General features: G+C 51.8%; 1 protein-coding gene across 1 annotated transcript; it reads right to left on the bottom strand.

The window, feature by feature from the left end:
* Positions 1-4924: 4924 nt before the first annotated feature.
* Dbh (dopamine beta-hydroxylase) lies at positions 4925-21842 on the bottom strand. The gene is made up of 12 exons (XM_027422761.2): positions 21492-21842; positions 19050-19196; positions 16905-17162; positions 15970-16146; positions 14849-14951; positions 12790-12956; positions 10432-10575; positions 10141-10179; positions 9615-9674; positions 6679-6806; positions 6132-6291; positions 4925-5053 (listed from the first exon to the last, which is right to left on the bottom strand). Exons 1-12 carry the CDS (start codon positions 21840-21842, stop codon positions 4925-4927), a joined length of 1863 nt encoding a protein of 620 aa, XP_027278562.1.
* Between the last annotated feature and the right edge of the window lie 4536 nt (positions 21843-26378).

Raw genomic sequence — 26378 nt, 5'->3', positions numbered from 1 at the left:
TCTGGTCCCCTGAGTCTGGGGCCTGGCTGGAGGCGGGAGGGTGTGGAAGAACCTCTGGATGACTGAAGGAACACCTGTGGTCTCCGGAGACACAGTGCTGGCTCTTGGATGACATGAGTTTTGTGGAGCCAGAGGAGAGAAGAGGGGAGGAATGAGAAGGGAGAGTGGGGAAGAAGTGGAGGGGGTTAAAGAAGAGGAGGGAGGGGAGGGGAGGAGAGGGAGGAAGAGGAAGGAGGGAAGGCAGCTGCCAAGATTGCCCAGCCTTCCCTCCCCAATTCTGTGGTCTGGCTAAGACCCCCGGGTTGGGTCAATGACCACATGTAGCTCACAACCTGTCCTTGGGGATAGCTCAGGACAAGGGAGGTCTGAGTGCTTTCCCAGCCTAACTCTCAGACTTCACGTGCCTTTCCCATGCCTGCCTGACTCCCCCATGCACAGTCCTTGGAAGGGTGTTGGGTCCCTGAGTGAGAGCAGCTGTCAAGAATCACCTCCCAAGTTCATCTGGAAAGTCCCTGAAGTGCCTTTGCCCAGGGCACCCCATCCTGGATGGATCACAGAGACCTCAGCCTGGCTTCCTGCACTGCCAATCTAGAGGCACCTTTCATAGCTATATTTTAAAACTTCTTTTCTCTGGAAAATGAAGTGCGATGGCCCCCGCTGTGGCTGAGCATTGCCGACCAGAAGTCATTGGAAAACGGATGTGAAGTATGGAGAGCAGTGTGGAGCAGGCAGTGGAAGGAGATGATGGGGTCTTGATACCCTCAGATGCCTCACTGAGATACAACAGTGTTGGGGTTCAGAGGTTTCTGGGTGGAGCTGTCACTGCAGAGGTCAGAGAGACAGGCACACCCACACAGGCTTGCTGCCCCTGTCCTGGTCTCTGTTACCCTGAGCAATGTTTTCTTCAGGGCTGGAGAGACGGCTCTTAGGTAAGGTGCTTGGCCTGTAAGCTTGAGGACCTGAGCTTGAATCCCCAGTACCCAAGTAAACCCCTGATGTGGTGGCACATTTCTGTAACTCTAGCACTGGGGATGGAGGAGGACTCAGAGACAGGCAGATCTCCAGAGCTTGCTGGCCACACCAGCCTAGCCAATCGATGAGACCCAGGTTTAATGAGAGACCCTGTCTCAAGCAATGAGGATGAAGGTGACAGGAAGACAGAAGACATCAACTTCTGGCCTCTGCCTATATGTGTTCACACGTGCTTGCATACCCTCTTGTATAAGGACACACACATTGAGAGAGAATGCCAGGCCAGCATACCACACCACATGCCTTCCAGCATGAGACGGAGCTCCATCCAGCCTGGCTGAGCATATGCATTTAGCTTATCTCTACCCCATGGGAACTCAGAGGCCAGAGGGATTGCCAAGGACAACCCAAGTGACAGCCCTGTCACTCTTAAGGGTAAGAGAGAGCAGGCAGGCAAATGGTTCGGGTCTCTGGGAAATGAGCTGGAAAAAGCTCATGGACAGAGCCAAGGCCTTTTGAGTCCCTCTAGGCCCAACCTGTATGTGGGCAGAGGGAACTAGGCTGTTCCTGTGGTGGGTGAGAGGCAGACAATGGTGGGCATCTGTGAAGGGCATCAGAGGATGGCTAACTCAAGCTGTTACACATCAGGTGGCCATCCCGTCAAGATGCAAAATGGACAGTATGTTCCCTGACTTCCTGCTGGTCCAGTTACTCCTGCAAGTTGTGGATCCCATCAGGTCAAATAGCCCTGAATACCCAGCATGTGGCCCCTCCCACCTTTGGTCACTTCCTACTTTCTTCCTTACTCTCCCTGCAGTCTTCAGTAAAGCAGTTTCCATGTAGACCTACTTAGCATCTAAACACCAATCTTGGTCTCCCTGGGCACTGAGACTTCCACCAAAGACCTGATGGTGTCACTACCTGTGAGCAGACACTTTGCATAGGTGCCCAGGTTCTTTGGTTCCCACTGCTAAGCAAACTACAGTGGCAGCCAACTCAGGGAGCTGTAGACAGCTGGCAAGCCCAGGAACTTGTGTATGCAAGCTCATGGAAACATCCTAGGAGGTCACTACAGCTCGTGGAGTGCCACAAGCTCTGTACACTAGCTCTGCACTGGGTACGAAGTCTCCACCTTCTGTATCACAGGTGGTGGGTGTCCTTTAGCCTCAAAGACAGGTCCTGCCCTAAGTGTCCCGCAGGAAATCCTGGCAGCTGTGTAGGTGGCTTTGTCCAGAGCCACTGATAATTGGTTTGCTGGGGTACCTGGAGAGAGGCTTGGGATTTTCAACCCATGATGGCCCTCTGAAGTTCACTTGGTGCCACAATCCCAAGCAGTTCTTCACAATGATTGGATGCTGTGTGGATGCCCCCATCCAGTGAGGCAGCTGTGAGTCACATAATATTGCTGAGCCCTGACATGGAAGAATGACACCAAAAGGGAACTGCAAATATCCCACTGTGTGTGTGTGTGTGTGTGTGTGTGTGTGTGTGTGTGTGTGTGTGTGTACATGCATATATGTGCATGCATACACAAGTGTATAGAGGTCAGAGGTCAACCTTGGGTTTTGTTCTTCAGTTGTCTACCTTGTTTTCTGAGACAAGGCCTCTCACTGGGAACCGAGGCTCGCTGGGTTAGGCTAGGCTGACTCCCCCCAGCCCCAGTGCTAGAACTATAAATACATACCCTCACATGGGTTCTGGGGATTGAACTCAGGTCCTCACACTTGCATGACAAGTGCTGACAGAGCTGTGTCAGTTTTGAGACAGAGTATCATGTAGACCAAGCTGGCCTTGAACTCTGTTGTATAGCCAGGGATGACCTTGAATTTCTGATCCTCCTGCCTCTACTTCCCAAGTGCTGGGATAACAGATGTACTCAAGTAACTGCCCAATTTAATATGGTCCTAGGGATAGAAGCTAGGGCTTTGTGTATGGTAGGTTAAATGTTCTACTGACTGAACTACTTCCATAGCCTTGCTGCTTACCATTTTTTAATTAATCTAAATAAAAATTAAATAGCCACCAGAGACTGAGGGCTACCAGGTAGTACTGGTAGCTTGTCCCTGGCCTGGGGACACCCTACTTGTACCCAAGGCCCTCTCAATACTGTTAGAGAGTAGCACACTCCATCTGTTGGCACTTCCTAGGAGGTAACCGAGCCCTCTGCTCTATGGGATACCCAAGCCCGGCAAGGGAAAGAATATAACCAGTGAGGTGGGACTGGCTCACACTCAGGCCTTTTCTATCACCCCAATTCGGAAGAGGGGTATTCTGGAGACTGGTTTTAGCTTACAGCATGTGGGAGGGATGTGTTGCCCTTTGTTCTGCAGGGACCTTGTCACCTAACCCCAGGTCTCTGAGCCTCAGTTTTCTCAGCTGTCTAGAAGAGGCAAAGGGAATCCTTAAAGGCTTGGTTAGCTGATGGAGACCCCATATGCCTCAGCTGACAGTCGTAACAACACCCTGGCCTCCCTGGTGAGGCCTGTTGCCACAGAAGCAGGACAGTGTGCAGATGGCTTCCCTGGAGAAAGATCATGACAGCCTAGGGGGGATGCAAGGGACTGTGGGTCTGGATGTGTCACATGGGCAGCAGGCAGATCCTCTTGTAGTCCCTGGGCTGACCCATGAGCCTCAGTTTCTCTGTCTGTAAGTTGGCACATCACTAGGAGTAAAGTGACTGTGTTGAAGGTCAGGCTCCTCAGAGCTCCATGAGTCTTTCTTATACTCTCTGGCTACTTAGGCAGGCAGCCATAGAGGGAAGGCTCCACAGAGCTGTGGAGATGGCCTGCCTCCCCCATCTCTGAGGCTGTAAAGATGACAGAGGGCTGAGCGTTGCTCTGGGCTGTCAGACCTGGCATTTCACACCGATTACACCCATGACTTATGGGTACCTGGAGCCATGATTCATAGCACACAACGCAGAGAGTCTGGGCACCTTCTCTCCCCAGTAATAAAGTGCCTTGCTGAAGGGGAGGCAGCGCTTAGCTGGTGTCTGTGGTCATGGGGGACACAAAGCTCATCCATCACCCTCCCTGCCCGAGGAGCCTGGCCGGCATTTTGCTGAAATAGCTGAAAAGATCCCAGTCCCCATCTCCCTTCCAAAGCCATCAAAGAGCTGAGCTGGCCCTTAAACAGGAGATGAGGGAGAGAAGGATTCAGGGAGGGTAAAGGTGACTAGAATTAAAGAAGCAGACCTCACTCATATGGGGCAATATGTGTGACACTGTAGGGCCCAGAAAGTTTCAGCACCAGGAGCAGGAACATCGGCCCTGCCTAGGTGTCCACAGTTGGTGCCAGGTGAGGGTGAGTCTCATTTTACAGACAAGAAGACTGAGGGTCAGGCAGCTAATTGGCTTACCCTAGTCACTCCTTCATTAGAGCCTGGTCTGTCATCAGCAAGAGAAGTAATTGACTCTAATCATTCCATTCCCCCCACCCCCAGAGCCTGGCTCTAGCCATCTTGGCTTTCCATGGTGGAACTATTTGTTGGGGTTTCCCTCTAGGTGGGCAAAAATATCTATTTACTCTGCCGTGAATTGAGTTCCCCTGGTGAACTAGCTAAATGCCTTGTCCTGTCTTGTCGCAGGGAAGCCACCCACTGGGAAACATGAGCCACTCTGTAAAAAGATGTTTAAGCAGTACTGTCATGGCAAACACCAACACAAGTCACCATTGGAGGACCAACAGGGTGGGGACTGTGAGGCTTGGGGAATCTGGAGGCAGAGTAGGGCCTGCAATGCTGAATTGGGACCCTGTAGCAAATGGTCCCTACATGGAAGCCACAGTGTGTCCAGGTGGACCTCATGAGATGGTCTCAGTCATGCAGATGTCTCCAGGGTGACAAGCCCCTTCCTCCTAGGTGATCAGCACTATTCTATGAAGGGGAGTCTTCAAAAAGGGGTGCACAGCCCACAGGGACATCATGAGGAGGGGCTGAAGAACAGGCCCCTACTCAGCCCTGGCCCCAGTTGATGACGGTGGCGGGGCTAGTGCGGCTCACAGCCTGTCCATTTGGGCAGTTTGGGGTGCGGTCTTTCAGTGTGGATGTGATCTCCGGCAGAGGCTGCAGATTCCACTCACCCTGTAAAGAAGGGACCAGGAGGGAAGCTGAGGCTGGAAGGGCCAGGCAGGGTGCTGTATCCCTAGCTGATTGGGTTCTTGTCCTTAAATTCATTTATCCCATGCTGAACACTTCCCACGTCCTCCAAGTCACCCTTTGAGGGTTACCACTTGAGGGTCCATGTCCTTTCTCAAGCTACTGGGTTCTCTGGTCAAGAACCTGAAGCCCTCCAGGCTTGTTCACCTCCATGCCTGCCCCTTCACTCAGCTGTATGCCCTGAGGAAGGGATCAGGATCCTGGTGGCAGGCTGTCATGTTAGACACTGTCCTCCAGCAAGGCTTTTTATAAAAGCTAAGATCTAGCCACATCCAGCAGCACCCCAGACTGCTCTGGGGTGAGAAAGCCACCCCATGGTATGGGTGTTTGGGTTAGCAATCAATCCAGTACCTAAATGCTGCCAGGAAAGGACTGTTCCCCTCCCCTGCCCTGTCCCCCCGCCAGCTGCTGCAGTGCCTGGCTCTCCTGCCTAATGCAGCAGGCTGGGTCTGCTGACCAACGCTCTGGGCTGGTACTGCTGCAGCTGGCTGGCTCTGCTGGGAAATAAATTAGGTGCCTTTGAATCCCAGCAGGACTCAGATAAAGAGGGAGAAGCAGGGCTGTGGGACTGTGAGGCTGGTATCACAGAACTCTGGCTTCTTTCCTACCCTTGCCCGTAGCTCTATTTTTATGCCCTGGGGAGATTGCTGGCACTTGATCACATACCACCCAGAAAAGCCTGAGGTTAGTCCCAGTTGCACAGTGCCCAGGAGAAGTGGCCTCCCTGGTCTTCCTGGCAGTATTGCTGACCCGTCCCCTTACCATCCATCCATCTGTCTGTCTGTCTGTCTCTATTACTATCTTGTTATTTTCTCCATCTCATGAGAGTGCTTCTTGTTTGTGGTTCAGGGTACTCCTGCTCAACCCATTGGGGTCCTTCTCAGGATCTGGGCAGACCTTGGGTTGGAGATTCAGGCAGCAGTGGGGCTTGTTGGGTATTGGATCGTGATGAGGAGTTCTGTATGTCTGCTGTGACTCACCACTCACTCCCATGCTGTCATACCTGGAAGCGGACAGCTGAGGTCTTGTTGCAATGCATGGAGATGGGGGCAAAGCGGTACAGAGCCTTGAGCATATCACGGTTGTAAGAGTTCCAGGGCACGGAGGTGAACTGCTCGGGGACAGAGGCCTGGGGACAGGTGCAGACCTCCTCATTGTTGAAACTGGAAGGAAAGACAGTTACTTGGTTTAAAGATATAGCAGAGGGAGGGAGACCCAGCATGGCTTCCAGTAGCTGCCCTTGTGTCACCTCCTCCACAGCCTTGCCTCCTCCATCCATTGCCTAAGAAGCTGTCCTGGTCCTGCTTCCATCTCTTATGTCAGCTTTGGTTGTTGACAATGGCTGTTCTGGGGATAGCTTGTAAGTCAGGAGACTGATTAGTGATACCTGCCACAGGCACCTCCAACGACACTTAGGTCTGATGGGATGCATGCTAACTTGACTCCAAGAACTTAGCTTAAATTCTTCATGAGGAGAGAGCATGGGGCAGGGTGCAGAGATTATCCATGCTGGGTTTCCCAGGGGCAGAAAGCAAGAAGCAACACTTCACCTGTTAACCTGGTGGAAGTATTTCTGGAGGTAGCCGTCATTCACAGCACTCTTGCAGAGCTCCAGCTCTGTCTGGGGGTAGTAGTGCACGTAGTTGACACACATCTCCTCCAAGATTCCAAAACCTCCCTGGAGGAGAGAAGATCCGTCAGCCCGCAGCACGTCACTCTCAACCGCTTGTCTGCCTGTAGCTTTCTCATGTCTGCTTATTACCCAGTGCATTCATCTGCTTACAGCAGGATGTGTGTCACCCAAGCCCCAAGGATGGAGCCAGGAGGGAGGTCACCTTCTCTGGCACCTGCTAGTGGCAGGAGAGATAGAGACCCAGTAAATAAGCATCAGAAGGTGATGGGAAAACAGAAACAGAGACAGAGCTTTGTTCTTGCCATACGGGCTAAAGCAACTAAGCCTTAGGGAATAGGGGACAAGTCCTGTGGTCTCCAGTGGGAGCAGACCTGCCTTCACATTGAAAACCTTTAGAGGTGCTAGCATCCTGGACAGTCTCCATTCCCCAGGCCACCCATCCACATCATGGAGGGACTGAGTAGGTGACATCCCCACCACTTACTTCCTGCTTGTAGATACAGTGAACTGTCCCTGATGGGAGGAGAAAGAAGCCCACAGTAGGGTCAAGAACCAGGCAGAGAGCCCAGACCAAGGCTCTCTCAGCATCGCTCCAGGATCCTGGCTCTTTGTGAACATGATGTGGGGAAGGAGATTTTATTTGGCTCGTCAGAACCGTGAAGGAAGAAAGGCCTTCACTACTTCATGGCAGACCACAATGATGGTGCAGAACTCGGCTGGCCCCTCGAGTGGAGGGAGACTGGGCTAGCTCTTTGGAGGTGTGGGAGAAGCAAGTTCACCAATAAGAAGTTGGCCTGGCCTCTGTGATCTATGGGTCTTCCTGTAGTGTTTACTTGTCATAAACTTTCATAGCCCTCAGTGGGCATGAGACTCCCCCACAATCTCCCGCTCGCCTAGTTCCAACACTTCAGAGATCAAGAATGAGAACAGGGCCTGAATGCCAGAGCAGATTTGCTTTCCCCTCCTCTCTCACTTTGGGAAGGAAGCTGCATTTCAAAGGCCACCATCTCTTTGGATCCACAGGTTGTCAGAACTAGGAAGCTCATGTCTGCCTTCTGGGAGCTCCTATTGCCTCCGATCCTAGATGGAGCCTCCCTAAGAGCTCATGAGGCTTAAATAGCCAAGGAGGAACTTTGTCTTTGGGTCTTTGACCTGAAGGCCTACAGTCTGAGATCTTAGGTGCTTTCTAGGCTGCAGCTACAAACACCCTGAGACAAGTAAGGCACTAGTTTGCAGCCTTGAAGCTGGCAAGACAGGAACACAGGCCTGGCAGAAACACCTCGGCAGAGCAGGCCTGGGGGCTCCCTTCTACCAATGGCTGGCAAGTGCCTCCCGCCCCCACCCATAGCAGCTGCAGCAAGGAGATGATGCTTATGAAGAAAGTACAGAGGGAAAATGCTTGCCTTAGAGACTGGGCGAGGGGACCTGGAGGTGACAGTTGTGGGTTGACTGTGTACTTGGATCTGTGAACATGCTTCCAGGCAATGAGCTGCACACTTCCCACACCCCAGCTGTGTGCTGTGGGAATCACCCCACAGTAAAGCTATTTGAAGAACACGTGAAACAGAATGAGGGACCCTGGACCTTGCAGGACCTTCCATGCAGAAGGCATGGAACCTTGTGCAAAGGATAGTGTTACACTATCGATGGGAGTTCCTGAGATGCAGGGGTGCCAGGGTGGGATGTAGCCCAAGGTCTGGCCCACTCAACGTCACAGGTGCTCAGGGATCAACTAAAAGGTCAGTGGGAGGGGCTGGAGAGATGGCTCAGTGGTTAAGAGCACTGGTTGCTCTTCCAGAGGACCTGGGTTCAATTCCAAGCATCCACATGGCAACTCACACCTGTCTGTAACTTCAGTTCCAGGGAATCTGAGATCTTCAGAACAATGCACATAAAATACAGTTAAATAAAATTTAAAAAGAGAGGTTAATGGCTGGGAATAGTAGTGACCTGAGACAACTATAGAAGTGTCCCTCTCCCTGCCCAATGTGTCCAAGATGGATGACACATTTCCTACACATCTCACCTTGAAGGTAGACCTTTGAGGTGCTCCTCCTCCTTGGACTAGCCACAGTCCAGCCAAAATAAGATCCATGCCATTTCTCTGGAGTGGCCAGCCATTCCCACCTGCCTGGTGCTGACCACATCTCCCTGTCACAACTGAACATCTCCCCACCCAGAAAACCTTTATCCTCTGGGGCTTCTGGCACACTCCCCTATGCAGAGCTCTTTTCCGTCTCTCCCTGGCCTCACATTCCTCCTGTCATCCCTGGGCGATGTCCTGGCTCTGGTGAAGTTTCTGTGACTTCACTTGCTTCTCCTGTAGCCTGTCTCCTCAGGCAGACTTTGAGTTCCACAGTGCTTCCTGGCTCCTTCCCATGGCAGAGAGATACTGTGCACATGTTGCCAATGAGAACTCACTGTAGTGTCTCTTAGAAGAGGCCCTGACAGTGTCACCTCCATGTCTGACTCAGTGGAGCCAGTGTAGAGCCCAGCAGGCTGCTTGGATAATAAGCCCTGGGGATCTGGGGGGAGGATTGCTGCAGATAGTGTCCAATCCATTTGAGAAAGGCAAGAGGAGCAGTCCTGTTTCTGTCAGGCCACACTCAACCACAGGAATGGTTAGAATTTTTTTTGAGACAGGGTTTCTCTGTGTAGCTTTGGAGCCCATCCTGGCACTCGCTCTGGAGACCAGGCTGGCCTCAAATTCACAGAGATCTGCCTACCTCTGCCTCCCGAGTGCTGGGATTAAAGGCATGCACCACCAACGCCTGGCCTGGTTAGAAATTTTTAACCAGACTCTGGGCCTTTCTCTTTCCTGCATGGGGGGCTAGAAAAGCCAGTGTGACTTACCACTGTGGCCAGCTTCTTGCCTTCTGTGTTGTACGTGCAAGAAGTGATGAGTACGTCCCCCTGAAGAGTGAGGTGACACACACATTAGCACCCGCCCACTCAGGGCTGACAGGTGTGCCCAGCTCATCATGATGACTAAGGCACTGTGATGTGTGATCTCCCATGAGGAGCCTAGAGCCCTCCCCAGTCAGGCTCTCGATCTAAGCACCCCTGGGGCTTATATCTATCAGTAGTTTGGCACCCTGACTGGCCATGTCAGAGCTCCTTGCATTGGCAAGGACTGTATCTTGGCACCCCCATTTCTCTCCAGCATTCTTAAGGAGTGAGACTCTGGTGAGACTGTAATTCAATTGAAATTAGAAGGCAATGTCCCTTCTGTACCATGAAGTCCACATGGACTTCACCCTAGGTCTGCTATGCCTGCCCGGGGACTCTCTCCTTCCCTACTTCTTTCTTTTTCTCTCTTTTGGGAACAGTGTTCTCCAGGTATCTCCTGCCACAGGCAGCTGTCCTGCTGGATACTCACCGGGAAGACAGACACAACCTTCTTCAGCATTCTGATCTCCTAGAGTGGGGAAGAGAGAAGCTGTAAGACAGCTGTGGGCCCTCCTATCACCCTGGGTAATCAGTTCTGCTTCCATCTCTCCAGAGAGTCAGGACTAAGTGTGTGCTCCAATCAGGAGGAGACAAGATCAATCAAGTTGTCACCAAGACATTGATGACACCCAGCAGCTTGGGCCAGGGTCCCCCACCAAAGGTCAGAGGACAGCTGTGGGAAACAGAAGGCCTGGGAGGCTGGTGACAGGCAGGTCCTCACCTGGAAGTGGGGGCTGTAGTGGTTGTCTCTGTTCACGACCATCCTCTCTTGGCCATCCCGGGCGAGCACAGTGACCACCTTCCTACCAGTCAGGTGTGTATGGAGCTGTGAGGCGAAGATGTGGATTCCAGAGGTTGGCAGTGCCTGTGGGAGGGGCAGAGTCAGACCCAGAGCAGAGGCAACATCCCTTGGCTTCACAGAACATTTGCTTTTTTCTGGATGATTCTCCCCAGAACTCTATTATAAACCTGTCAGAGAGTGGCTTGTTTGATAGCACTGTGGCCAGAAGCCCAAGACTTCGAAGCAGCAAGCCCCAGCCAGCAGCCAGACGTGAATGCATTCAGGGCAGATGGCACCCCTGTCCTTTGGTCTTCTTGGGGTGCCTGAAGACTGAATTCTCTTTTTCCTCAGCTAGCAGAGGCTGGACAGGACCTCCCTTCTCTGTGGGTTCTCTGTCAGTTATGTTCTGTAATTCCCACCATGTTCAGGGCCCCAACCAGGCCTTGGAGTGCCCAGTGCACAATAAGAGGCTGTATTCCCTCTGAGGTCACCGCGACCCTGGTCAACAGCAATGATGCTGGCCACTAAGCCAGTGGGGGAAAGATAGCCAGTCCTTGTGTGAGGAGGCTTCCCTTCCCCATAGAAGAATGAGGAAATCTTCCAGAGAACAGAAGTTTTCCTAAGCTGTCTTATAAAGATGATAAAGTTTTCTCAGACACATCATACGCATGGTGACTCTGCCACCTTTCTGCCACCGTGCCATGGTCCTCTGCTCCTTTGATGCCACCAGCCAGAACTGAAATCTTGGTATTGGCAGATGACAGTGGATGACTCTGGACTGCTGAGCTTTCTACAACTCTACTTCTGAACCTTCTGCCTTGCTTTGGCTGGCCACTGCCCCTGCCCTTTGCATTGTGGGTATCTTTAGTACTCTTGCAATGAAAAGCAGAGGCCTTCATGACTGCATCTGTGACAACATGTATGCTGGGCCAGGAACCATTGCTAATAAGCCAGGGATGCAGGTGTATGGTGGAATGTGGACACAGGTCTCAGAAGCCAGCATCCATTTTCTGACCTGTCTGTTTTGATTGGGGAGGGAGGTTGATTTCTCATCCTGGCCTCAGGCTAAAAAGTCTTTGACTGAGTATAAGAACCAATGTGTCCAGCATCTCAGCTGGAGATCATTGAGCCAGGCTAATCCTTGAAAGACCAGGTGATTGGGTAGTGAGGCCCCAAGAACAAGTGTCATACCGTGAGTATGCTGGCAGGGGGGATTCACTCTGAGCTCTGTGACAAAGCACCCTGGCTCCACAGTGCAGCTTTGGGAGTCTATGTCCTCTCTTGGGAGACCTGGATCATCCTATCTGTGACGCAGGCCTATCTACACTCCCCTGAAAGGTCACTGTAAAAAGCAGACGCCATCAGAGAACACAGGACACACAGCAGAGAGTGAAGTCACATCTGTGATAACAAAAGAGCCCCAGACAGTAAGGCCCATGGCAAACAGCCAGAGAGCCTTACAAGGGACAAGAGCAGTGTTAGCAGAGATGAGCAGAGGCTATGGACAACGGAGAGCTACAGGCCTGCCTCTCAATCCATGGAGGAATGCCACAACTGCCTATATCACGAGTGGGAAGGAATACAGACAGCCTAGAGAGGGTTCTGTGAGATCCCCACTGGTGGCTGTCCCTAACTTTACTAAGACCTGTGGCTCCTCTGGATCTCCATGGCAAGACATGCCTCACCAGATCCATTGCAGCTTCTTGCTAGGTGAGAGGTGAGCCCAGCCAAGATAGCATCCCAGCTGAGTACCCTGGAACAGGCTAGGAGCCACTACCTACTTACTGCAGAAGCCAAGGCCCCATCCGCTTTACTCTGCAGTGTCACCCTGTGTTTGCACAGCCTCAGGGACACTGGGCACTTTGCTGACTCCCCTAGTTCCGGCCTGGTAGTGAAACATGATATAATGGGGGCTGGGGAGCCTGTAAAAGGTGAATCTCATTTGGAAGTTTTGAGACTCCCATAACAAAAGAAGTTAAAACGTGCTGTGTGGGGTTACAGGAGAGATGGCTCAGCTGATAAGAGTGTTTGCTGCTCTTCCAAAGGACTTGGGTTTAGTTACCAGCTCCCTGGCCTTACAGGGGATCCAACACACACACACACACACACACACACACATCAAAATTTAAAAGTGGTGCATGGAGGTGTGGGTGCATGGGCATAGCCCAGTTCTTGCTTAGTGAGGGGGGTATAGAGACTCAGACAACCTTGATCCCAGGTCAGGGGTTCAAAACCCTCATGTTGCCCTCCCCTGGTCAGCGAAAACAGCAGGGCGTGTGTCAGAACCGGTCTGCTCACCAACATGGTGCACTTGTCTGTGCAGTAGCCAGTCAAGACAAACGCGGTCTCCTGAGGGGGGATGGCCATCACGGGTGTGTACACCAGGCCCAGCTCCATGATGCCTGCATTGAATTGCCGAAGAGTGGCTGTGTAGTATAGGCGAATGCCAGAGGAGTCACGCCGGCCTGGGGAAAAGGCATGCAGTAAGCAGCAGCTCATGAAACACCCCTGAGGGAACAGTGTGCTTGGTCACCCTTTCTGATTGATGAGAGCAAGAAAGGTCACCTGTCACCTCTATGGTAGTTTTCCATGGTAAGGACTATTGTTCCCATATACAGATGGAGAAACTGAAGCTGGAGGCTGAATGAAAGGTTCTACCTGAAACCAAAGTTCTGAGAAGCATTTGAACTGGGCTCCAAACCCAGGACCACTGGCTGGGAGGCAGGATGTTGCTGGCAGGCCCTGGCTATTTCTACTCATTGAATCTGAGGGTACCTCTTTTTTTTCTGTCTTCATCCCCTCAACTCCCCACCCCCACCCATGCCAACAATATCCAAGCTCAAACAGCCCCTTGTGTCTCTGGGCTGCTGACATCAGAGGCAAATAATAAAAAGAAGCAGCAATTGGTTAAAATTTAGATGGGGATTAAATAATGAGATAATCGTGGATTTTGATATTAATAGAAAAGCAGCCTGTCTCAAAATTCACCAACTGACAGGAGCACCCTTATATTTGGCAAAAGATCCATAAATACATGCAGACGATCAGAGAAGACAGACTTCCCTAATGCCCAAGGAGTTTTCAAAAATCCATTTGGTCTAAGGTTTTAAATGAGCAATAAATCCCCTGTGGTGCTAGGCCATAGCCGCCTCTCGCCTTCCCTGCACGCTGTAGATAATTCCTGTGGCAGCAGAGGCATTGCTTATACAGCCAGAGGGAAAGCCACTTGTGTCATTAAATTTGCACAACCAGTGTCCACATCCAGCTGGGAGCTGGGTGCAGGGGCTGCTCCAGTCTCACTATGGCCGCTGACTATGTCTGTCAGGCCCTTTCTGCTCCTTATTTGCATATGTGAAGATAAGTGTCATTCCCAAGGAAGGAGAAAGAGGGAGGGGGAGAGAAAGGGAAGGGGAGACATTTGTTGTAAAATGGGGTACAAGAGCAAAGAAATAGTTAGCTTCTGATGTGGTGTCCTCTGTCAATCCTTTAATGACCCACTCAGGTTGTTCACCTTCAGGCATGGGATGATCTAGCCGTAATGATGACTTCCTTTGTCCTTACCTGAGAATGTGCTATGCCTGCAAGATTGCTACTAAATGCCACCAAAATACCAATTACATCACATGGACCCTTTCACAAATCCTTACCCTTCTGTTGTATGCAAACACGAACAACACACACACACACACACACACACACACACACACACACACACACACACACACACACTTTGCCTCTCTTAGAAGCTCTTGGCAGCATGCATGGGTCTTGTTCACCTTGAGATCCCCTTGCCTAACTAACACAGTACTCTCAGGCCCAGCAGGCCATCCCTGCTTTTCTCCAGCTCTTTGCAGGCAGTGGAATACAGACAGGTGGGCAGGTGTGGTCCTGCCCTGGGCATTTCTAAGCTAACTGCACCACTTGTGCTGTCTAAACAAACTGGGGAAAGAACCTGGTCCAGAGCAGTTGGTGCCTGGCTGGATTGGTCACAGGCAGGGCCCTTGGCCTTCAGTATCTAAGGCCTGCTGTGGTGCCCTGGGAGGAAGTAGACTTGACATCCTGCCCACCCCATGGGATTTGTAAAGGCCCAGTCTTCACTGAGTGTTTAGGTGCTAGACAGCATAGCACCAAGTCCTGCAATGGCAGACATCACTAATGAATCAGAGCCCTGGCTTGAGGGGATCACTCAGAATCCCAGACTGGGGACTCATTAGGCTGCTGACTACAAGAAAGTAGACAAAGAGCTTGTCTTGTCTTGTGTTGTCTCTGGAGCATGCATACGCCCTGTTTCCTTTCTGCTTGAGCAAGAGTCTCTGAGATGAAGTGGGGTCAGAAGATGCACCCTCTACCATCTTACCTTGTATGTTCCGTGGATTGTGATAGTGAACTTCGAGTCGGAGATACCGGGAAGACCCCTGGCCCCCAAAGGCAACACCAGCTTCCTCTGGGTAGTAAAATGCCTGTGTGGGATAGGGGTATCAGACAGAGGTCTTTTGGGGGGGCCTGGGACAAACCTGAGCAGAAGTTGGTGATATCAACAAGTGGCTGGATTAGAAGGATGCTCTCCTGGAGCTAAGTAGCCTTTGCTGTCATACACAGACAGTCCTATCAGGAGGGCACTGAGCCTGGGCCCTCCAGTCCAGCCCTCATCATCCTCTGGCCTGGGGGAGGATAGGGGTTTGATGAGACTCTGCTACAGGCAGCCACAGGGTCATGCTTTGCACAGAACCCAGGTCTCTGCAGTGATACAGGAGCTGTAAGAGGCATACACTCACGGTGATATGCCTTCTCACAGAAGCCTGGAAGGAGCCTTTGTGGCCCCAAAGAACACCAAAGCTCAAGCATCCTGGAGTGACTGGGACTGTTTGGAGCCCACACTCTGTTGAGGGCCTTGTGCATCCCCTTTCTGTCCCTTTTTTGAGTCCTTTTAGGATGTGGTTTTGTGAAGATGGTGCAGGGTGTTGGGATCCTGAGGATGCCAAAGAAGGCCTGGGGAAGGCGCAATGGTGTCCTAAGTAACTTTAAACTGTCAAATTGACAAGGCCTAGAATCATTCTGACAGAATATCAGCTGTGGAATTATCCACATCAGATTGGCCTGTTGGAGTATCTATGAAGTTTGTCTGGATATAGGAGGGCCAGCCTATGGGCTCATTTAGGTTTGTTTTGATTTTTTACTGATGTAGGAGGGCCAAGCCCACTGTGGGCAGTGCCATTCCCTGGACTGTGGAAGAAAGCTAACTTAGTACAAACTGTCCTGCACACCAACTAGAAAACAGCACCCTCCAGGATCCCTGCTGTACTTCCTTGGCTAGGAGCTCCTTGGTCAGAGGGGATGTACACAATATCAAGCAGGCCTGCTTTGACTTCCCTCAGTGATGGACTGTGACCTGGAAATGTAAGCCAAGTAAACGCTTTCCTCTCCTTATCACAACAACAGAAAGCAAACTGGAACAAACATATAGCAATACGCACAAACCTTGGCACCCAGGGCCCATGCAGCCAGCACGTGGCGACAGTAGTTGAGTCGGTCAGGCTTCATTTTGGAGTCACAGGGTCCATTGAAGAGGGGAAAGCTCTTAAACTCAGCTGCACATTGGAAGACTTCCATGTGGTGCACCAGAGCCTCATTACCCTCAGTGACAACGGCCTCATACTGCAGAGGAACAGAACACTCTGAGCCGGGAGCCCAGTACCTGCCTAACTTTCCCACTCTGCTGGGCCATCTGGTCCTCGTCTGCTCGGCTATAAATATAAATGAGAAGGGTAAGTAATGTAACTTCAGGTACTAAGGGCTACCATCCAGATCCAGGAGGTACCAGAACCCACGAAGAGCTCTGGGGAAGAAAGTGGAAACCCACATAGACTATTCCTGAAAAGGTGGAACTCGGAAGGCAGCTATCCTTGTGTGCGTGGGGTGACTCTGGACCCCTGGGAAACAAGCTCCATTGGGAAGCAAGATGCTTCCAGGCTAGAGCTTGGGGCCTTAAGCATAGCTATACAACCAGGCTACTCTTTGCTGTGTGACCCTGAGTACTCATGCAACCTTTCTGGGTTGTTCTTCCTCTACTAGAATAGGGACAGTATCCGGTTCTGGGCACCACTGTGATGAAGTCCCTAGTTGTGGCTTTGGAGCAATTGAATTGAGTTACTTTTACATGAAGGGAGGTTGCCAGAAAAATTGACAGAAGTTCTAGCCTCAAGGACAATCTCAGAAAAAAAAATTCTACTTTGGTCCAGGCAGGTAAGGCAGGAAAACAGGGGCCCTGAGGCCAATAGTGGCAGGGTCACAAAGGACCAGTAGGTGTGTGCTGCTTCTAAGGGGGTCAGGCCAATACCTCAGATTCATGAACTAAGAGGACTACATAGCTCTGGGGCCCCGGGAGGAAATGGAGCAGCTGGACCCAAATGTACCATGATGATGTGGTGTTGAGAGAAGTCTTGGGGCAGTTCAGTGACATAGCACCAGTATGTGGTCTCATTGTCAGGGATGAGGACATCAGGGGCCCGGATCTCCATGGTTTGTACATCAGCAGGCATGGTTGGAGTGGGGACCTCAGACTTCAGAAGCTGCACGCGCTGCAGGCCGGTATACAGGCCTGAGGTGTTGATGGCCTCCAGCGACTGGAACGGCTCCTCCAGGATCCCATACACTAGGTGGACAGTGTCATCCTGCAGCCCAGAGAGAACCACTCACTTAGAGCCAGCATAGGTTCAGCGGTGAGTGAAGGGAACTGTGTCCCCGCCCACCCACTCCAACCAGGAAAATCTCCACACTGCCTTGGCAAATGAAAAGACTCTGAAGCTCTGCCTGGCCCCAGGCTGCTTGTGGAATCCCATCTCCACCCATCAAACATATTTTGTGTTTCTCACACACTCTTTGCATTTGCTTAGCTTCCATTCATCCAGTCACTGGGCCTTGCTGTAAAGCAGGCTAGGACACTTGCTTCCTCTATGAATGAACCCCAGGGTCACTGGGGGCAGGGAAGAGGTATTTCTTCTGGATGGTTCACACCTGCGGGATCAGTGACCACAGTGAAGAAACCTTGAGTTTGGCAGTGAGCTGTGTGACATAGTTTTCCCAAGCTCCCAGGAGCTGGACATGTAAAGCTGTAGGACGTTGCCATGCTGGAGGGCCCAGCCAGACCACAGAGATGGCTTGGTTGCTATGAATGGAGACTGGTGGCTATGGATGGGTACATTGCTGGAAATGCCTGCAGCCACTTCCCACTCATGTGGGCAGCCTGTGTGCTCTGGTTGGTAGGAGCCCCATGGGCTGCTCTTGGAGAGGACACCTTGCAAGTTCTATGTAGAAGTCTCTGGCCCCAGAACATGCAAACATCAGTCTAAAGTGTATTCTAAAAGGTTCTCTAACTGTTCCTGCCTTGCCTACAGGAGAATGGGGGCTCAGGTGACCCATTTCCAATGGTCTTGCTCTAGCTTTTTGTGTCAAGAGCTCCTGGGTTAGTCTATCCCCTCACTGGCCTCAATTCCTTATCTGTTTTCTTAAATTCCAGATTTGTCTGTTTGACATCCATCAATCAATCACAGGTCTAAGCAAACAGCCAAAGTTACTTACGTCATCCCTAAGATCCAGCCTTAGAATGGGTATATACCACCTTCCAAATCCTGTAGCTCAGGTGAGCCCAAATCTCCACCCATCTCTACTCCAAGCTAGCATCTCCCCTGCCCTAAATCACCTCAAGGCCAGGAGTAGCAATCAGAGAGCATTCTGCAGTCCAGAAGAGTCAGAATTACCCTGGTGCTTTCAGGCCCCTCCTAGCCTTTGCCCAGTAGGGCACATTGTCAGGGTTCTGCCCTTGCTTCTGCCTAGTGACTGAGCCTGGTACTTCCCACATGCTGTGGTGGCCCCCTCTGAGACTATGAGTCTCTTCCCATGGAATCAGCATCTCCATCCTGTCTCTCAGTCATCAACATAACTTAAGGCAGAGGGACAAACTGCTAGCCCCTGTCAGTATAGTCAGGAAAGATTAACTAAGATAACAAGAACGCAAAGGTCCCAGCAGGGGCAAGATGGACTGGCTTTTCCTAACTGTGCAGCAGTTAAGAAGCCCGGGTGTTTTGGAGCTAAGTTGCAGCCATGAATTATGCAATCAGGCCTTCCATGTTGAGGAATCCCGTAGCTCCCGGCCTTATTTTATAGACAGCAGACTGAGGTTTAGGGAGAAAGGGACCAGTCCCGAGTTTCACAGCAAGTTTGCAATGGGGTGGGGTAGAAAGCCAGGTATGCTGGGCTCTGTGTAGAGCTCCACCTGACATGGTGATGGGAGCAGATGGGAGCAGGATGGGAGTAGGATAGAACTACATCCCAGAGCGAGAGGGTTCTGACAGCACCCACATCTGGAAGGAACATTGACTACATGTCCACGGGGAGCTGCTTCTTTAGAGACTTATGTCCCCTGCAGAGCTACAGCCTTTCAAAACAGCGTCCAAGTGTAGGCCCTACCTCAGGCTTCCTATGGAGGGAGAGCCCTTGACCTGACACCGTAGGGTGCAGTGACAGTTCCGAGAACTGTTCTCCTGGACTGGGTAGCCTACCTCAATGAGGTAATCATTGGGATCACAGGTGACAAAGGGCCTCTTGAAGAGCAGGGATAGGCCATCTGAAGTCCTCTGCACCTGGAGCAGCTGGCAGTCCTGCTGGGCATCTAGATGGATCTGCCCCTTCTGGTCACTCCAGGCATCCTGCAGAGACAGGCTCAGGGTCCGAGCGGGAAGGAGCACAAGCATGGTAGACAGAATGTAGTTGCCCTTCTTCAGTCGGGATCACAGCTGCTACTCTTAGTGAGTCACCAGCTCCCTGGGAACACCCAGTGGGGCTAGGGAGCTGCTCAATCTCACTCCTATTGGATCTCACCTGTCTCATTCTTTTTCAGTACTGGGGATCAAACCCAGGGCTGGGCGTATGTGTGCAAGATGATCAGTCCACCCTTGACCCAGGTCTCCTAGCCCCCATATCACCCATGCCACCCATCCTGCCTGAAGGTGCAGCCCGATCCAGCTTCCTTCCAGCCTGTCACACATGTGCCAGGTGCCTGAGAATCCCAGGGACAGCCAGATGACTGGTTCTCAGGCCTTAGAGTGAGATGTGGAGAACTGCACTGCACTGTTAAGGTGGTCAAGGCTTCTCACGGGAGTGCACACCAGGATTAGAGATTTGAGATCAGAGCCTTGGACCCAGACTGATGATGATGATGCAGCCAGAGTGGAAGGAGCAGGCCAGCATTTAATGTGGCATTCACTCCCAGGTACCAACTCCATACTTGCATAACATTGAGAGCAAAAGCTGCCTTAAATACTGTACCCTAGGCATCTCTTACTCCACTCTAGTGCCAGCCTTGCCTGGAGGAGTAAACTGAAGCCTGGTCTGGAGAGGCTGTCCTAGCCACACTGGCAGCTGGACTGAGTATTTCCCTAGGACATTTCCTAGAGTCTAGATCACTGACTGGCCCAGTCTCCCTGCCTTCACCTGTAGGACTCCAGGCCAGTGCAAGGAAGGCAGGTTGTGGGATGGCACCCAGTGAGTTCATGAACACCCTGGGCCTCTGCTGTGAAGATTGTTTGGGCTGTTTTTGTTGAGTCCTACCTCTGGGGCTATCATCACAGCTTAAGGAAAGTGAAGGCAAGGAGTCTGCAAAAATTTTCCCTGAGGATAACAGTGTGTTGAAACTCCTGCTGGGGACCCTGCTGACTTGCAGCAGGACCAGACAGGCAGCTGACATTGCTGCTGAGAATCTAGAGTGTGCTACCAAGCATACTGCTGCCCAAGAACCCCAGTTTCAACATTTGGGTTCACAGGTATTTGTTGTGCAAATGAACCTGGCAGGGGTGGAAAAGTGAAACACTAGGCTCCCGTGGCTGTGGGAACTGCAGCATGGAAAAGCTCCCTGGGAATGGGGAAAGGAGCCACAAACCCTCTGGGAGCCAGTGAGGCTCTTCTGTCCTCCACACATCTCAGACAGGGCTGTGGCTCCAGACAGGTCTGAGCAGATGACTCTGGCCTCACTATGAAACAGGTAGAGTGTCTGCTCTGAGCAGGTTAAGAAGGCATTTCTTAGTCAGGTGCAGTGATTCACACCTGTAATCCCAACACTGGGGAAGCTGAGGTAGAAGGATTAACACAAATTTGAGGCAGCCTGGTATGAAGAAGGTATGTCCTGATTTGATAAGGAAAAATCTCTGACAATCCTTTCCCTGTGGGTGTAGAGAGGTAATACTCCATCCCCAAAGAGGCCATGATGGTGAGCCCCCTCTGCAGAGGAAGGGGGAGCAGGGCCCCAGAGGGTGTGGTGGGGGCTCTCCCCCTCTGCTGACCCCTGTAGCTTGTTTGGGGGCCCGAAGGCTGCTCCAGTATATAGGAGACTTCCTTTGCCACTCTGGCAGGCAGTCATTCAGGTAGATTTTGAATAGAGGGAACCAAATGTATCCTCTTGGCCTAGGTTGAGCTTGGGTGGTGAGGGTGGGGCTTTCCCACACCTGAGTTGTGGTTTATCTGCATCTCTGTTTACCACCATTGAGTATAATACAGAAGGCCTGTGTGTGCTGTGTCTTAGGCTGGAGTGTATTCTGCCTGCTCTACTAAGCCACATGCCACCACCTGGCCCACAACAGGTGTGCATGTACTGGCAGCGTGGAATGGAATTGTTATTTGTAAAACTGGTGGATATGGAGGGTCTGTACTCACGTGGCATGGGGTGCTTCCTGGCATATGTGTCCTCCATATGTGCTTAACCTTCTTGGGATTGCTGCATCCATTACTTGGAGGTGCAGTTAACAGGACTGCAGGAAGAACCCGCTTACCATTTCATCATTTAGTGAGTGTGCCTCTGATGCTGACACAGTCTTAATTCAGATCAGTGACATCAAACACAGAAGCAATAGGCAAGCTCCCGTTGTTTATCATGGAGCATGGCTGTATGAAGGTAGCCAGATAGGGGGTATGGGCACGAGGGCAGGATAGCAAGGTGGGAGAAGACTCACCGCAAAGTAGGATCTGTTCCCATCAGTCCAGAGCATGATGAGGTCGGCGTTCTCCAGCTCACCTCGATCTGACATTCCAAATAGAACCCCAGCCCTCAGCCCTTGCACCTTGAGCTGGAAGTGGATGACCTCCTGGACATAGCTGATGTTCCATGAGAGCTCCAGGATTCCATCGGGGTCCAGGAGAATGTGGTAGGGGAAGGGGCTCTCTGGAGGCTCTGAGCTCTGCAGTGCAGCCACCAGGATGACCAAGAAGATGGCCACAGCAGTACTATACATGGAAGCCGCCTCACGAACACTGGGGCTGGGGAGACTGTTCCAGCAATGCTGGTGGGTGAGGTGAGCCTGCATGGCTGGGATGAGCACACCAGCCTCACTGGGGCATTTATGCATGTCCAGTGGGGGTGGGCCAGGCTGCTCCTAATCACATTTGTCTGATGGGGAATTCAATTGTCCTGGTGGCCCTCCCACCAGCCGTGCCCTGGGGCAAACACTTTGCTCCCATCCTCCCCTAATTGGCCCTAATGACACAGGGACATCGTCAGGAGAATCAAAGCAGAATGGCTGATGTCCAACACGGCTCTGATGCTTGCTGGAAGCAGCTACTCTGCGGTCATAGGTCCTGAGGACCCCTTTAGTCAGACCCCAGTGACTGCCTCATAGGCAGCCAGGTACCACACCCTCTGCACATGATCCAACTGAGACCCGAGGGGCTCTGTTCCAGGTGACAGAGTGGTGGGCTCCTGGCTCCTGTTTTTACAATACTGGAGGGTGGACAAATTTCAAACTAAAAATAAAAGACAGTCCCCAAATAGTCCGTGTTTAGACACTCTCTCCAAGGCCTGCTGTTCCCACTTTTTCTCCTGTTTCCCCACGGGCTCCAGCTGGCGCCACGGCTGCTGCAGAAGGAGTGGGTGCAGAGCTGGGGTACAGATTGGCGTGGGGCATCACTGGAGAAGACAGCACAGAGCAAACAGAGAGTGAGGTGAATGGGGAAATAGGCACTCGGCGAGGTGCATGGCTGTAGGCACAGTCCTTAGAGAAGAAGAGGGTGGGGACATGCCTGTTTCTCTCTCTCCAAAGCTCTCAAAGCCAGGACTGCCTCTTGCCGCTCAGGCCATCTGGCCCTAGCCCTATTTCTCCTATACTTACCACAGGGCCTCTGCACCTGTTTGACCACCAATCTGAAGTGTCTACCTTCCCTTTGCTCAGTCCTGTCCCTTTCTTGATGAGCAGTAATTGGACCTGTACTGCTGTCCTCGTCCACCCCAATCTCTGCTGTCTCCATCTACCCTGGAATTCTACTTTCCCTTCCACTTGCATCCAAAGCCACCCATCTCTGTAACTATGATTGTAGTCCCTCCAACTGAGCTGTGAGTCCTTCCCTCCTTTCTTCTCTCTGCTTTTCCTCCTGTTTTCTGAGAAACACAGAGACCTGAGCCTCTGGCATCAAGGCCTATTCTGTGCTGAACTCTGTCCCACAGAGGGAAAGGGACCTCAGTCCTGTACACAGATGAAATTTCCAGATAGTCCCATCCTTGCCCTGGGATTCTAAGAGGCAGAAGGTCCAGGGCTAGTTAGTAGGCACATTGTTCTGCCAGGACAAGAGTCACAGGCTCTGAGGTGGGGGTGTGCTTAGCTCAGCCACAGCCTGGTTTTCAGTGAGCCCTTGGGGTCACCTGGGACAGTGAGGCTTCAGGTCCTCCCAGGGCTCAGTCTCTGAAGAAGGGCAGAAGTGCTGGCAGGAACCTGACTGCAGCAAATTGAGTTCCTTTCCTGGATCCAGGGTGAGAGCAACAGTTGCGCTCGGTGCTCAGAGGAGGAGAAGCACGGTTCTTAGTAAACAGCAGAGTGCCACACACACGTTTATTTTTAACAGATCCAGAAAGCGATCCCGTTCTGCAGCTTGGAACAAGGCTGGAACGCTGGCAGAAGTGATTCAGCCAACTTCACAAGCAACAATTACCCAGTCCGGGTAGTTAGCAGGAGAGGGAAGCGGGCCTGCCTGCTCTGCTGGCTTTGAGAAACCGGCCTGCTGTTGTCCCTATCTGACACACAAGGGGATAAAGCCACAGAGAGGGGAAGATGGGTACGGTCACACAGCCTTCAAGGGCGGGACAGAGCAGGGTAAGACAGCATTAAGGGATCCCCAAATGGGTTTTCTTAGCAGAAAAAGGGGTAGGGTGTGCCCTGACAATCAAGGTCAGGGTGATCCCACAGGAGTCATGAGGATGTGCTGACCAGAATGCAGAGCCAGCAGGGCCCACGGGTATCATAGCCAGCCTCCTCTTCACTTGGTTATTTGTTTGTTCGTTTATTTTTGAGACAGGTTCTCACTATGTAGACCAGGCTTGACTTGAACTCACAGAGATCTGTCTGCTTTGCCTTTGCCTCCTGTGTGCTAGAATTAAAAGCATGTGTCACCATACCCAGGCCTGGCTTTTTAGATGGGTGCTGGGGAATTGAACTCAGGTCCTCATGCCTGTGAGGCAATCATTTTCCTGACTGAGCCATCTCCCCAGCCCTTAAATTTCAATGTTAGTTGTTTTTAGTGTTATTTATCATTATTATCATTATTTGCCCTCCCCCTTATTAATCTCGAAAAGGGGTGAGTTGACCCTGGAGAGGGAACAATGTTCAGCCTATAAACTTGGTGCTCTCAACACCCATAAACGCTGAGCTGGCTGGACATACTTCCTCGTTGTGTTTGGGAGGTCCAGGTATGGGGGGTGTCCTTCTCTCCTGCTCTTGCCTGCACCCCCACCCTGCTGACTCTGACTGTGTCAGCTGCTCTCCCAGGGTGGGGGTAGGCTGGGGGTGGCACCCAGGACGTCACTGTCATCCTGTCAGGAAATAGGCTGCGTGTTCTGCTCAGTGCCTGGCTCCACTCCAAGGCTCATCGACGATGGCTGACCTCATTTAGAACCAATTTCAGCGTTTTAATAAGCCCCTTGCCTTTCCGAATTTCTCTGATGCTGGAGGCCTTCAGGAGCTGTAATCCCCCATTGGCTCTGCCACGTGAGCCAGCTGCGGCTACCTCCTGACCGTGGGCGGTGACAACCAGCAGTACGGCTACTGGAGTGGGGGCATGGAAGCTGATCCAGACTAGTCAGGGCAAGCAGCTCCACAGCAGCAACAGGGGCCACAGGACTGCACACCCCCAGCCTGAAGCTGAGTCCCTAGGGACTTCCTTGTGGCAGATAAACACTCAGGGTCTCCCTTGGAGAGGTGGCTTCTGTCTCTTCAACCAAGCACAGTGGCTGTAATTGAAGGTGGAAGGGGCATGTTCTCCCAGGATGAGCCCATGGGACATCTGAGGCAACCAGAACAGTGGCCACAAAAGGATCGGCAGGATGGATACCATAGGAGCCCATCCCAGCAGTACTGGAACCCAGGGCAGGATCCAGGAGCATCCAGCTCCCCACAGGGCCACGAGTAGACATCTGTGAGCAAGGAACTGTGTGTGTGATGCCCAGCAACCCCGTGTAAATCTGAGCAGCCCACCATGAGCAAGTCTTCAGGAGTGAGTGACCTGGACCCTTGATGTCCCCTTCATGCTCTGTCTCTTCTGAGTGTACTGGGTGAAGAGGGAGGCAGCCCCCCCAGACACACACACACTTACACACTCACTCCCTTATACTCACACACTTTCACACACACACACTCACAAACATACACTCATACACATTCATATTCTCTCTCTCTCTCTCTCTCTCTCTCTCTCTCTCTCACACACACACACACACACACACACACACACACACACACACACACACACACACATCTAACAAACTGCTCTGCCTCTTAGTGAGGCTGCATAGCATATGGTACTCAACAGCTTAGTTGTCTCAGAGATCACCATCTCTTCAGGAATCTTTCACCCACTGCTGACCCAAATCTGCCAATCTAAAGAGGTGAAGCCTGTCTGCCAAAGGTTCCCTTGTTGCAACTGTACTGCCTCATACCACAGGAGCTAGATGACCAGGGTTCCAAGCCCAAGAGGGTACCAGAGAGACATGTGATTGGCAGTCCTACCTGCAGGGTGCTCCCTCGTCCCCAGGGTGTGATGGGATTGACATGGTGCAGAGGGATCCTGTAGGTGCATACATATGGGCATGTATGTTTATACATCTGTGCATGAGTCGGGTGCATACAAATGGCTATGTGGAAGCCAGGGAACAACTTCAGATACTCTTCTTCAGGTGCCAGACACCAGTGTGTGTGTGTGTGTGTGTGTGTGTGTGTGTGTGTTTGAGACAGGGTCTCTCACTGGATTGGAGTCACCAAGCAGGCTACACTGGCTGGTAAGTGAACCCTAGGGGATCCCACTTTTTTCTGTTTGAATCCCAGCACTGGGGGTACAAGCCACCATGTCACGTGACAGTGGGTCCTGGGGATTGAAGATATGTCCTTGAAAAGACTTTATGCAGAAAAGACTTTACCAACCATGCCATCCTCCAGACTCAGTGAAAGATGGTCCTAGGTTATCCCAATGAACCCAGAAGAGCCAGGGTGGCTCTGGAATAAGGTAACAGGAGGCTCGAATCAGAGTGGATATGACAATAGCAGTGAGGTCCGGGGAAGAGTCGTCACAGGCTTGATGCTGTGGCAACCTTCGGATGAAGAAGAGGCAGGAATGGACTCTCTTCAGGCTCAGGAGGAGCCTGCCTTGCATGTTTGAGGGCTCACTGCAGCAGCCAGAGGGTTCTTGTGTAATCCAGCCTGGCCCCAGGTTTCCTCTTCCAACTCATTCAGCTAGTTCAGCACTGCAGCTTCTGATCAGGCTAGAAATGGGCAATGGATAAGGATTACTATGGAAGATAGTTACATGGAAGACAACCCCAGGGTGCACAGAAAGAAGCAAGCAGATGAGTCGGCAGTATATAG

Source organism: Cricetulus griseus, chromosome 6 (assembly GCF_003668045.3).
Source record: "Cricetulus griseus strain 17A/GY chromosome 6, alternate assembly CriGri-PICRH-1.0, whole genome shotgun sequence".
In the NCBI taxonomy this organism is placed as follows: domain Eukaryota; kingdom Metazoa; phylum Chordata; class Mammalia; order Rodentia; family Cricetidae; genus Cricetulus; species Cricetulus griseus.
Note: the sequence above shows the minus strand (reverse complement) of the source record. Positions and strands in the feature narration are given on the sequence as shown.